Source organism: Coregonus clupeaformis, unplaced genomic scaffold (assembly GCF_020615455.1).
Source record: "Coregonus clupeaformis isolate EN_2021a unplaced genomic scaffold, ASM2061545v1 scaf3056, whole genome shotgun sequence".
NCBI lineage: Eukaryota > Metazoa > Chordata > Actinopteri > Salmoniformes > Salmonidae > Coregonus > Coregonus clupeaformis.
The window spans coordinates 42,934-56,747 of NW_025536510.1; the positions used below are offsets into that span (position 1 = coordinate 42,934).

Genomic DNA, 13,814 nt, shown 5'->3' on the forward strand with positions numbered 1-13,814 from the left:
GGAGAGGGAAGGCATTGAGCTGGACACCCTCAACTCACCGGCTCAATCAGGTATTAACACTGTTTTGAAACAGCAAGATGAAGTTAGATGCATCTTAGTTGAGTAGATGTTATTTTCGAAGTGGCTAGATATGAGCCAGAACATCGTCAGACAGGATGAGATAGAGGGTGAGTGTATATTGTATTAATATTTATTTCAATATAAATATTTAGTTTATATTGTATTCCTGATAACAGTTATCATAAAATGGAATTTGTAACATGCATTATTATTAATTATTTTATAATAGAATCCCTCCCCCAATGGCCAGTTCTGTACTTCTGGCAGCACTACAGAAATGAAGGCTATGGCTACCTGGTCATTCCTTCCACCCCTGGTAAGGTGTGTATATGTGTATAATGACAGTCAGAATTGTTTTCTGAAAGTAGCGTAAATGATGATCTACTCTGACTGTGTGTGTCTGTATCCCATAGGGAAGCATACAATAATGTGTCATACGTGGAGACCACAGGAACAGTGTCAGAACTGAGACGCTTCTTCATTGGTGGATCCCCTGAGCTTGAGGACTACATTTACATCAGAGTCCCAGGGGGTCCACGGTATTATGTTCTTTTAGTATGGGGTGAAGCAGCAGAATGAAAAAGGTTCTGACTTTTAGAGATCTGGATTCTTTCCATTTGGGCCATATTTTCTCTGTTGTTTGTTTGACGTCACCGTGCTTGTCTTGTGTGCAGGGTATTTGTTGATGCCAGCACCCTGAAGAAGAGGAGGCAGAGTGTTCTGGACCAGCTGGGAGGCTTCAGTCAGCAAGGGGCTGTCTATAATGTCCTGGGTAAGGAGTGTCATGTCCAAATACAAATAATTGAGAAAGAATTACAAAATGTCAAGATGCTCGTACACAATATGCTGAGCGAAAAACATATTACAGTAGTCTGGTAAACAATGGATTTGTTCTCTAATTGGAAAAGTGTTTGTGAGGCTTTGTATACCTTCATTTCCCATGTTTTGTATGAAACATTACTCTGCTATCATTTGGTCTATTACATTTTTACCTTTGGGAGAAATGAGATGAGCACTAGGTCTACCTAGTAAAGTCCAGGTTGTATCAAGCCTGTTCTTGGGTAAGATGAGACTCCTCACTCTTTTCCTCTAATCTCTCCTCTTTTCCCCCTAAGGTGTGTGCAGCTCACTCACTGCTGAGCGCGTCTCAATCGCATGTATAGTAAAGTGTCCGAGGAGGAGTGAGGTTGCCAGGAAACTGTCAGTGCTGGCGCTCCCCTCTGCCCGTCTGGGAGTCTGCTGCACCTGCCTCAGTAACCAGCCCTGCTGGCACCGCCACAGAGTGGCCTGGCGCTGGCCATGGTGAACACGGTCTGTCTCCCTCTCCTAATTAAACTTTATACATTACAAACATCTATAGTTGGTTGTCCTGATGGATACTTGCTAGTAATTTAATGCAGGCAGTGACATGCAGTCAGGGTAGGCAATGCTTACCCTGTGGTAATCGATAAAAATAAAAATAAAAGTATGAAAAGCCCCCCAAAACTGAAAATATCACACGTACATATTATTCAGACCCTTTCCTCAGTACTTTGTTCAAGCATCTTTGGCAGCGATTACAGACTCCGAGTCTTCTTGGGTATGATGCTACAAGCCTGGCACACCTGTATTTGGGGAGTTTCTCCCATTTTTCTCTGCAGATCCTCTCAAGTTCTGTAAGGTTGGATGGGGATGGGGAGCGTTGCTGCACAGCTGTTTTCAGGTCTTTTCAGAGATGTTCGATCGGGTTCAAGTCTGGGCTCTGGCTGGGCCACTCAAGGACATTCAGAGGCTTGTCCCGAAGCCACTCCTGCATTGTCCTGGCTGTGTGCTTTGTGTCGTTGACCTGTTGGAAGGTGAACCTTCGCCGAAGTCTGAGGTCCTGAGTGCTCTGGAGATGTTTTCATCAAGGATCTCTCTATACTTCGCGCCATTCATCTGTCCCTCGATCCTGATTAGTTTCCCAGTCCTTGCCACTGAGAAACATCCCCACAGCATGATGCTGCCACCACCATGCTTCACCGTAGGGATGGTGCCAGGTTTCCTCCAGACTTGACGCTTGGCATTCAGGCCAAAGAGTTCAATCTTGATTTCATCAGACCAGAAAATCTTGTTTCTCATGGTCTGAGAGTCTTTAGCTGCCTTTTGGCAAACTCCAAGCGGGCTGTCATGTGCCTTTTACTGAGGAGTGGCTTCTGTCGGGCCACTCTACCATAAAGGCCTGATTGGTGGAGTGCTGCAGAGATGGTTGTCCTTCTGGTAGGTTCTCCCATCTCCACAGAGAAAATCTGGAGTTTGTCAGAGTGACCATCGGGTTCTTGGTCACCTCTTTGACCCTTCTCCCCCGATTGCTCAGTTTGGCCGAGCGGCCAGCTCTAGGACGATTCTTGGTGGTTTCAAACTTCTTCAATTTAAGAATGATGGAGGCCACTGTCTCCTTGGGGACCTTCAATGCTGCAGACATTTTTTGGTACCCTTCCCCAGATCTGTGCCTCGAAACAATCCTGTCTCGGAGCTCTACGGACAATTCCTTCATCCTCATGGCTTTTTTTCAGACATGCACAGTCAACTGTGGGACCTTATATAGACAGGTGTGTGCCTTTCCAAATCATGTCCAATCAATTGAATTTACCACAGGTGGACTCCAATCAAGTTGTAGAAAAATCTTCAGGATGATCAATGGAAACAGGATGCACCTGAGCTCAATTTCGAGTCTCATAGCAAAGGGTCTAAATACTAATGTAAATAAGGTATTTCAATTTTTTTTATTTTTAATAAATGTGGAATAAAGTCTATGTGTCCATATATTGGTCTTTTAGTGCCACCTATCATTTATAACTGTGGATGCTACATCGATTTATGGCTGAGTTTAACAGTGTGTCATTTTGTCGGATGATATGAAATATGCCGCCATCAGAGGCTATCGCTTGTGTAGCTTGGCTACATTGTTATTTACATTTGGTTAAAATTGTTTGTCAATTTCAGTTAATAGCCTATGTCACTCTGGTTGTTGGAGCTACTGTAACCTATTCTACGGTGAACTTGGGCTTCATCAAGGTTTATTTGTGAGTAAATCTGGCTTTGATAATAGCCACCGACCTCAACGCATGTCACTGAGCGTAAGGTTAAGTCAGAGTGAAATCTATTTAGGTTTTCTTTTTTTATGTGTATAGTTGTATTATTGTTAATAGATTAGATGTGCCTCTCACTGTAATAAGGGGTTTGGAATTTTTTATTATTGTTCGCTTTATTCATTCCCTAGCCTGAGGTGGTGTATTGCACGGCATTTAGGCAATGCAATATGTGTTGGTTGTATGTGCACTTGCAGTACAACATGAATACGTCTATTAACTGTCATTTATGTGTGTTCTGATAATCACTAATTCTGGGATGTGTACAGTATACACTGAGTGTACAAAACATTAGGAACACCTTCCCTAATATTGAGTTCCACCCGCCCCCCTTTTGCCTTCAGAACAGCCTCAATTCGTCGGGGCATGGACTCTACAAGGTGTCGAAAGCATTCCACAGGGATGCTGGCCCATGTTGACTCCAATGCTTCCCACAGTTGTCAAGTTGTCTGGATGTCCTTTGGGTGGTGGACCATTCTTGATACACGGGAAACTGTTGAGCGTGAAAAACCCAGCAGCGTTGCAGTTCTTGACACACTCAACCCGGTGTATCACACGCACCTGGAACCTACTACCATACCCGTTTAAAGGCACTTCAATCTTTTGTCTTCCCCATTTACCTTCTGAATGGCACACACACACAATCCATGTCTCAATTGTAGCAAGACTTAAAAATCCTCCTTTAATGTGTCTCCTGCCCTTCATCTACACTAATTGAAGTGGATTTAACAAGTGACATCAACAAGGGATCATAGACAGACCAGGTAAATCCAGGTGAAAGCTACAGTGGGGAAAAAAGTATTTAGTCAGCCACCAATTGTGCAAGTTCTCCCACTTAAAAAGATGAGAGAGGCCTGTAATTTTCATCATAGGTACACGTCAACTATGACAGACAAATTGAGGGAAAAAAATCCAGAAAATCACATTGTAGGACTTTTTATGAATTTATTTGCAAATTATGGTGGAAAATAAGTATTTGGTCACCTACAAACAAGCAAGATTTCTGGCTCTCACAGACCTGTAACTTCTTCTTTAAGAGGCTCCTCTGTCCTCCACTCGTTACCTGTATTAATGGCACCTGTTTGAACTTGTTATCAGTATAAAAGACACCTGTCCACAACCTCAAACAGTAACACTCCAAACTCCACTATGGCCAAGACCAAAGAGCTGTCAAAGGACACCAGAAACAAAATTGTAGACCTGCACCAGGCTGGGAAGACTGAATCTGCAATAGGTAAGCAGCTTGGTTTGAAGAAATCAACTTTGGGAGCAATTATTAGAAATGGAAGACATACAAGACCACTGATAATCTCCCCTCGATCTGGGGCTCCACGCAAGATCTCACCCCGTGGGGTCAAAATGATCACAAAAATCCCAGAACCACACGGGGGGACCTAGTGAATGACCTGCAGAGAGCTGGGACCAAAGTAACAAAACCTACCATCAGTAACACACTACGCCGCCAGGGGACTCAAATCCTGCAGTGCAAGACGTGTCCCCCTGCTTAAGCCAGTACATGTCCAGGCCCGTCTGAAGTTTGCTAGAGTGCATTTGGATGATCCAGAAGAGGATTGGGAGAATGTCATATGGTCAGATGAAACCAAAATATAACTTTTTGGTAAAAACTCAACTTGTCGTGTTTGGAGGACAAAGAATGCTGAGTTGCATCCAAAGAACACCATACCTACTGTGTAGCATGGGGGTGGAAACATCATGCTTTGGGGCTGTTTTTCTGCAAAGGGACCAGGACGACTGATCCGTGTAAAGGAAAGAATGAATGGGGCCATGTATCGTGAGATTTTGAGTGAAAACCTCCTTCCATCAGCAAGGGCATTGAAGATGAAACGTGGCTGGGTCTTTCAGCATGACAATGATCCCAAACACACCGCCCGGGCAACGAAGGAGTGGCTTTGTAAGAAGCATTTCAAGGTCCTGGAGTGGCCTAGCCAGTCTCCAGATCTCAACCCCATAGAAAATCTTTGGAGGGAGTTGAAAGTCTGTGTTGCCCAGCGACAGCCCCAAAACATCACTGCTCTAGAGGAGATCTGCATGGAGGAATGGGCCAAAATACCAGCAACAGTGTGTGAAAACCTTGTGAAGACTTACAGAAAACGTTTGACCTGTGTCATTGCCAACAAAAGGGTATATAACAAAGTATTGAGAAACTTTTGTTATTGACCAAATACTTATTTTCCACCATAATTTGCAAATAAATTCATTAAAAATCCTACAATGTGATTTTCTGGATTTTTTTCCCTCATTTTGTCTGTCATAGTTGACGTGTACCTATGATGAAAATTACAGGCCTCTCTCATCTTTTTAAGTGGGAGAACTTGCACAATTGGTGGCTGACTAAATACTTTTCCCCCCCACTGTATGTCAAATCAAATCAAATCAAATCAAATTTTATTGGTCACATGCGCCGAATACAACAGGTGCAGACATTACAGTGAAATGCTTACTTACAGCCCTTAACCAACAGTGCATTTATTTTAAACAAAAAAAGTAAGAATAAAACAACAACAAAAAAAAGTGTTGAGAAAGAAAGAGCAGAAGTAAAATAAAGTGACAGTAGGGGAGGCTATATATACAGGGGGTACCGTTGCAGAGTCAATGTGCGGGGGCACCGGCTAGTTGAGGTAGTTGAGGTAATATGTACATGTGGGTAGAGTTAAAGTGACTATGCATACATACTTAACAGAGTAGCAGCAGCATAAAAAGGATGGGGTGGGGGGGGCAGTGCAAATAGTCCGGGTAGCCATGATTAGCTGTTCAGGAGTCTTATGGCTTGGGGGTAGAAGCTGTTGAGAAGTCTTTTGGACCTAGACTTGGCACTCCGGTACCGCTTGCCGTGCGGTAGCAGAGAGAACAGTCTATGACTAGGGTGGCTGGAGTCTTTGACAATTTTGAGGGCCTTCCTCTGACACCGCCTGGTATAGAGGTCCTGGATGGCAGGAAGCTTTGCCCCAGTGATGTACTGGGCCGTACGCACTACCCTCTGTAGTGCCTTGCGGTCAGAGGCCAAGCAGTTGCCATACCAGGCGGTGATGCAACCAGTCAGGATGCTCTCGATGGTGCAGCTGTAGAATTTTTTGAGGATCTGAGGACCCATGCCAAATCTTTTTAGTCTCCTGAGGGGGAATAGGCTTTGTCGTGCCCTCTTCACGACTGTCTTGGTGTGTTTGGACCATGATAGTTCGTTGGTGATGTGGACACCAAGGAACTTGAAGCTCTCAACCTGTTCCACTACAGCCCCGTCGATGAGAATGGGGCGTGCTCAGTCCTCTTTTTTTTCCTGTAGTCCACAATCATCTCCTTTGTCTTGGTCACGTTGAGGGAGAGGTTGTTGTCCTGGCACCACATGGCCAGATCTCTGACCTCCTCCCTATAGGCTGTCTCATCGTTGTCGGTGATCAGGCCTACCACTGTTGTGTCGTCGGCAAACTTAATGATGGTGTTGGAGTCGTGCCTGGCCATGCAGTCATGGGTGAACAGAGAGTACAGGAGGGGACTGAGCACGCACCCCTGAGGGGCCCCCGTGTTGAGGATCAGTGTGGCAGATGTGTTGTTACCTACCCTTACCACCTGGGGCGGCCCGTCAGGAAGTCCAGGATCCAGTTGCAGAGGGAGATGTTTGGTCCCAGGATCCTTAGCTTAGTGATGAGCTTAGAGGGCACTATGGTGTTGAATGCTGAGCTGTAGTCAATGAATAGCATTCTCACGTAGGTGTTCCTCTTGTCCAGGTGGGAAAGGGCAGTGTGGAGTGCGATAGAGATTGCATCATCTGTGGATCTGTTGGGGCGGTATGCAAATTGGAGTGGGTCTAGGGTTTCTGGGATTATGCTGTTGATGTGAGCCATGACCAGTCTTTCAAAGCACTTCATGGCTACAGACGTCAGTGCTACGGGTCGGTAGTCATTTAGGCAGGTTATCTTAGAGTTCTTGGGCACGGGGACTATGGTGGTCTGCTTGAAACATGTTGGTATTACAGACTCAGTCAGGGACATGTTGAAAATGTCAGTGAAGACACTTGCCAGTTGGTCAGCACATGCTCGGAGTACACGTCCTGGTAATCCGTCTGGCCCTGCGGCCTTGTGAATGTTGACCTGCTTAAAAGTCTTACTCACATCGGCTACGGAGAGCGTGATCACATAGTCATCCGGAACAGCTGGTGCTCTCATGCATGCTTCAGTGTTGCTTGCCTCGAGGCGAGCATAGAAGTGGTTTAGCTCGTCTGGTAGGCTTGTGTCACTGGGCAGCTCGCGGCTGTGCTTCCCTTTGTAGTCTGTAATAGTTTTCAAGCCCTGCCACATCCGACGAGCGTCAGAGCCAGTGTAGTATGATTCAATCTTAGACCTGTATTGACTCTTTGCCTGTTTGATGGTTCGTCGGAGGTCATAGCGGGATTTCTTATAAGCGTCCGGGTTAGAGTCCCGTTCCTTGAAAGCGGCAGCTCTACCCTTTAGCTCAGTGCGGATGTTTCCCTGTAATCCATGGCTTCTGGTTGGGGTATGTACGTACTGTCACTGTGGGGACGACATCATCGATGCACTTATTGATGAAGCCAGTGACTGATGTGGTGTACTCCTCAATGCTGTCTGAAGAATCCCGGAACATGTTCCAGTCTGTGCTAGCAAAACAGTCCTGTAGCTTAGCATCTGCGTCATCTGACCACTTTTTTATTAACCGAATCACTGGTGCTTCCTGCTTCAGTTTTTGCTTATAAGCAGGAATCAGGAGGATAGAGTTATGGTCAGATTTGCCAAATGGAGGGCGAGGGAGAGCTTTGTATGCGTCTCTGTGTGTGGAGTAAAGGTGGTCTAGGAGTTTTTTTCCCTCTGGTTGCACATTTAACATGCTGGTAGAAATTAGGTAGAACGGATTTAAGTTTCCCTGCATTAAAGTCCCCGGCCACTAGGAGCGCTGCATCTGGATGAGCGTTTTCCTGTTGATTAATGGCCTTGTACAACTCATTCAGTGCAATCTTAATGCCAGCATTGGTTTGTGGTGGTAAATAGACAGCTATGAAAAATATAGATGAAAACTCTCTTGGTAAATAGTGTGGTCTACAGCTTATCATAAGATACTCTACCTCAGGCGAGCAAAACCTCGAGACTTCCTTAGTATTTGATTTTGTGCACCAGCTGTTGTTTACAAATATACACAGACCGCCACCCCTTGTCTTACCAGGAGTCAGCCGTTCTGTCCTGCCGATGTAGCGTATAGCCTGCTAGCTGAATGTTATCATTGTTGTCGTTCAGCCACGACTCCGTGAAACATAAGATATTACAGTTTTTAATGTCCCGTTGGTAGGATAACCGTAATCTTAAATCGTCCATTTTATTCTCAAAAGCTTGAACGTTGGCTAATAGGATTGATGGAAGAGGCAGTTTACTCGCTCGCCGTCGGATCCTTACAAGGCACCGGATCTGCGTCCCGCGATATCTCCGTCTCTTCCTCACGCGAATGACGGGGATTTGGGCGCTTGTCGGGTGTCTGTATGATATCATTCGCGGGCGCCTCGTTGAAGAAAAAATCTTCGTCCAATGCGAGGTGAGTAATCGCTGTCCTGATATCCAGAAGCTCTTTTTGGTTATAAGAGACGATGGCAGAAACATTATGTACAAAATAAATTACAAATAACGCGGGAAAAAACACATAATAGTACAATTGGTTAGAGGTTGTACTGGAAAGAGCAGGCGTTCCTAATGTTTTGTACACCCAGTAAGCATTTTATGTAGGTTTTATCTTTCTATGCTGATGGTTGAAGGTCTAATACAGAATATTTACTTCAATTTTCTGAGGTTCTGTTGAACATTAACTGTATGAAATGAAGTGGATGATATAAGGGTGATGTTCAGCTGTCCTTTTGGTGTTTCTTTTAATAGAGAAACCCCTAAACTATTGTAGTGATATGGCAGGGTTCATGTTTTCATTGAAGAATTGTGTGCCTTTTAACTTTTTCTCTTGCATTACTGATATCGAATAACGTGTTCCATCATGACCTGTTACATGACTCTTACCACTTGATCCAGTTGTATATGCAAAATAGCTATTTGTATATAAACAGTATAACTTGAAAGCATGCATTTGTAAAGAAATAATAATCATTGATTTGCTATATTTAGTCTTGGTTGTCATTTATGGCTTCTCTTTACTGTGCACAACTGCCTCATTTTCTAAAGATTACATCATAATCTGCCCTTATAGCCCACACTCTTGATAACCTCACCCACTGCTCCCTGCTCCTCAATTTACAATAATGTTGATTGCCAAACAAACTACATGTAATGGATCTAATTTACTGGTGAGGGATGCTATTTAATTGCTGTAAGTAGTTAAGTGAAGGAAAACTGAATAAATCAGTGAAAGTGTAATATAAAATGCCTGATATATCAAGAGTGCCAAGAGATTTGTCTACAGTATGTGTAGAAAAGCGCAAAGTACAAGGCAAAACGAGTGGTCTTACAATCAACTGACAATCAAAACCTTCTTGTATTGATTTGACCTTGAACATTCGAGCCTGCTTGCGTTTTCAAACCAAAATCATCAGTGAAGAAACTGTGTACCTTTAAGTACTGCCTCAAACCCCATGTCCAAGCATATTACATCTCAACGTATAACATATGAGAGCTCTGTCATTCAATGCGTTTTCTATGTCAACAATCTGTCAGTGAAGACACAAATGCCCTTGGGTGAACCATCACAGATCCTGGCAGTTGACTCTGGCATGTTTGCTGTGAAACTCTGGGGGGCACTGACAGACACAGACAGTGGACTGAGGTGGGAATGTTGAGAATGTAGATGTTGAGCCACTGGATCCCAGTGACTAGTGGTTTGAGAGGCAAGTGTGTGCCCATGACTGTGTCCATGGCCGGAGCTGTGTTAGTGACTATGTCCATGACTTGGCCCAAAGCTATGCTTGAGGACATATCCATGGTTGTGACCATAATAACCTGAGAGCTGAACAGGGCTCCCCTGTGTATAGTATGAGTTGGCCCAGCCTTCAAATGTCTTTGGTGTGGTCTCGGTAGCCTGTAGATTGGAGGAAACTGGAGCGTGGGCGTGGACTGGGTAGGAGCCTGGGGATGGAATGATTCTGCAACCAATGAGAATGTGGAGAGATTACAGAGCGCTTAGTATTCAATTACAGCTGAGGATCCTCTATTAAAACTGCACCTCATTATACTGTAGAACATCATGTTCTCTGGCTTGCACCCAGAAATCATGTTAATTTAATGACCTCTTGTCTTGTAGGATAAATAATGCGTTTAGTGCTTTCTCAGTACTCACGGTGGGTGGACCGTCTTCCTTCTCTCCTCTGTTGATGCAGGGACATACAGGACACCAATGGTCCTCAGCAGCCTGAAAGGCATCTTCTTGTCCAGCACTGATGCCCTAGCATCAGACATGTCTAGAAGTGAGAGCCAGCCCTTTCTGTCTGTTTCACCAGAGCAAGATAAAGAGAATGTGTGACGCAGTGATGCAAGATTTTCCTAACCAAACATCCCATAATGTTCAGCATGAGGACTCAACAAAAATTTCAAGCATATACAACTACTTCAGTGCAAACCCCTCAGATCCACAAAAGGCCTGTAAGTCACATTCAAATTCAACCACATAACAGTACTTATATTATTTATTGATACATCATTAAAGTTATTTCCATGGCCAAAATGAGCAAAGCAGTGTTTAATTCATTCTTTACTGTTAACAGCCAATCATTGTGAGCTGTGGGCAGGACCAGACATTTTTACATTTTAGTCATTTAACAGGCGCTCTTATCCAGAGCGACTTACAGTTAGTGAGTGCATACATTTTTCATACTGGCTCCCGTGGGAATCGAACCCACAACCCTGGCATTACAAGCGCCATGCTCTACCAATTGAGCTACAGGAGGCTGGGGATGGATGGAATATCAATCCAGAACCTCTCAGCCAGGTCACACATCTCTGCCGTTCCAACAGATAGATCAATCTTTTGATTCATATGGCCATTTTGGTTGGTTTAGTTGAATTGATAATCATTCAATCGAGATGCTAAAGATTCCTTTACTATGGAAGGTCTTTATCTCCACCCCTAATGTTATTGGAGTTGCATTTATTGCATTTCAATACACTTGCATTTTCAGTTACCCATGTATTACTCACTACTTGTAAACCATGTTGGTGCCAGTGTATTCTATGGCTGCCATGAGTACATGCCTTTCGCTGTCTCCTCAGTCTGGAAGGGTGACTCGGCTGATAGAGAGAAATTATGATGAGGTGATCTCGTCCTCCAACTCCGATGACTTTTCCATCGACTCCTTTACTGACTGTGAATCTGAGGTAAGAGTTGTACCGTACCGTCCATGTCTTTGTTGAGTGACATCACTGTGAGGAGGATGGTCTCTGACTAGCTGACTCTGATACACAGTGTGATGATGAGGATCATGAAAGGAGGACACCACTGCTGAAAGTTAAGGATGAGGAGGATGGAAAGGTGGCAAAGCTTGAAGTGAGGGATATGGTAGAGGACGACGATCTGTCTCTCCACTCCTTCGATGAGTCAGACTTCCTGGTAAGTTCTGCATATAAAAAATATATATAATAATATATATATATATATATGGCGGATTGGAAATCATGCAGACAATTACATTGATAGAGCCCATAAATTCTGCACCATGTATTTGAGTAACTCTTTCACTGAATGTGGAGAATGGACTATGACCACCTAGCTCTCTGACACACAGCGTGATGATGGCAATGATGCCTCTACTGACGACTTTCCAGAGCCTCCAAAGGAACCACAAGTTCCACTGAAGGACCATCAACTGGTAGGCGTCTCTTACATTTGTTTGTGTTTGTGTGTTATGTGTGTCACATCTCAATGGTTTGACCCTTTGTCTGTACAGATTATTGTGGCCAAGCACAACATCCCCCTCCCTGCCTCTGTGAGTGCCCTGAAGAAGGCGTCACGCCAGATGGAGGTGGTCCCCACTGTCCGGCCCTGCAGGGAGCAGCTGGACAAGAACACACCATGGACCAACACCAACAAGGAGAGCCTGAGGAGGATCGAAGAAAACCTGACCTCCATAGTGCTCAACCTAGAGGAAGGCCTGAAGAATGTCAATGATGGTCAGGATATCAACCAAGAGAGGCAGAAGAAGAATGAGGGATGCTGTAGAGGATGGATTGCGAAGTGGATGGGGTGGAGGAAGAAGGAGAGACTCAGCAATGAAGACGTGGATAGGGAGGTCAAAAGGAGGATGGGCGAGGAGGTGAGGGCACTGATCCAAGTGACGAAGAGAAACTGCAGGAAAGGTGATCTTAAGGCAGTAGACCTGAACAATTGGCTGAATGACTTGGAGAGGTTGAAAGTGGCATTCAAGAAATGCACTGGAGAGATGGCCGAAATGATAGACAGCATGGCAGAAATGCAAACCAGCATAGCCAAGAACAGGCTCCTCAAGCCTGAAAAAAATAACTATGTCCAGAGCTTTGTAAGTTACTCCTACTTATTGAGTGTAGTCATGTATCTGCAATGTGTATAGAGTAGTTATAAAGTATATCTACAGATTGTGTTTAACATAGCACTTTCCTGATATTTTACTTGTTGTTTCTGGTCCTACAGAGCCCAGGGAAGGTCTCTGGTCCTGTGTCTGGCAAGACTGGCCTCTCTCCTCTTGTGACCTCAGCACCACGGACCCTGGCTGAAGCCCTACGGGCCCTTCCCTCTGCTATGGCCCCTCCCTCCCCAGAGAATGTCCCAATGCCTCTGACTCCTCTCAGCCCTGTCATTATCGCTCTGCCAGCTACAGAGAACTTCCTATACCGCCGCAGCCCTCGCCTGGCCCCCATCACCAACCTGAGTGAGACTGGCAGGAAGCTGCTCCAAGAAATGGCGCAGGAAATGGCAGGAGTGGCCCCACACGTGAGAGGAAATACAAGAAGGGAATCTTGTCCGTATGTCCTTCTACAGTATAGCATATCTCTAGATATAGTAGCTCAAGAGAAGAGAAAACCCATAAGCTTACATTACTTTTTCTCCTTGTCCAAAATATTCAGGAAGGGAAGATCAATAAGAAAAGAAGGGCAAGGCCAAAAAACGAGTGAAGCAAGAGAAGGCCAATAAGATGCAACAGATGGAAAATGTTGGAGAAAGTAAGGAGGAGGACAAGAAAGAGGAAAGAAGAGTCTGAGGAAGAGGTGAGGAAATAAATGAGGGAGAAGTGGAATATAAACAGGGAATACTAGACTAGAGGGAATTAGAGAAATAGAATGAGGTAGCAGAGAAAGAGCAGCTGTCTGATGTGTTAATGCAAACTTAAGCAATAAGGCACGAGGGTTGTTGTATATGGGTCCAGCCTACACGTCTAGAGGGCTGTTCTTAAGCACGACGTGGAGCGTAGTACCTGGATACAGCCCTTAGCCGTGGTAAATTAACCATATTCCACATACCCCCGAGTTCCCTTTTGCTATGATAAACTGGGTTACCAATGTAATTAAGAGCAGTAAAAATAAATGTTTTGTCATACCTGTGGTATACGGTCTGACATACCACGGCTGTCAGCCAATCAGCATTCAGGGCTCGAATCAACCAGTTTATAATACTATTTATTCTCCTGTTGTTTTTGATTGACAGGTTTCTTCAGTGGCAAGG

General features: G+C 44.6%; 1 protein-coding gene across 2 annotated transcripts; it reads left to right on the top strand.

The window, feature by feature from the left end:
- The first annotated feature begins 11,003 nt into the window (after positions 1-11,003).
- Positions 11,004-13,331, top strand: LOC121550169. 2 transcript variants are annotated; one of them, XM_045220038.1, is made up of 5 exons: positions 11,004-11,497; positions 11,586-11,729; positions 11,905-12,654; positions 12,786-13,085; positions 13,220-13,331. In XM_045220038.1, exons 1-5 carry the CDS (start codon positions 11,333-11,335, stop codon positions 13,265-13,267), a joined length of 1,407 nt encoding a protein of 468 aa, XP_045075973.1. In that variant the 5' UTR covers positions 11,004-11,332; the 3' UTR covers positions 13,268-13,331. The 2 variants fall into 2 exon arrangements, with proteins under 2 accessions (XP_045075973.1, XP_045075972.1); XM_045220037.1 differs by having other exon boundaries at positions 12,786-13,331.
- The last annotated feature ends 483 nt before the right edge of the window (positions 13,332-13,814 follow it).

Excerpts from the sequence above, each read along its gene's own strand:
- LOC121550169 (XM_045220037.1), top strand. The coding sequence starts at position 11,333 with ATGTTGGTGCCAGTGTATTCTATGGCTGCCATGAGTACATGCCTTTCG. Across the intron at positions 11,498-11,585 it reads TTACTGACTGTGAATCTGAG|TGTGATGATGAGGATCATGA; the intron begins GTAAGAGTTGTA and ends TCTGATACACAG. Across the intron at positions 12,655-12,785 it reads ATAACTATGTCCAGAGCTTT|AGCCCAGGGAAGGTCTCTGG; the intron begins GTAAGTTACTCC and ends CTGGTCCTACAG.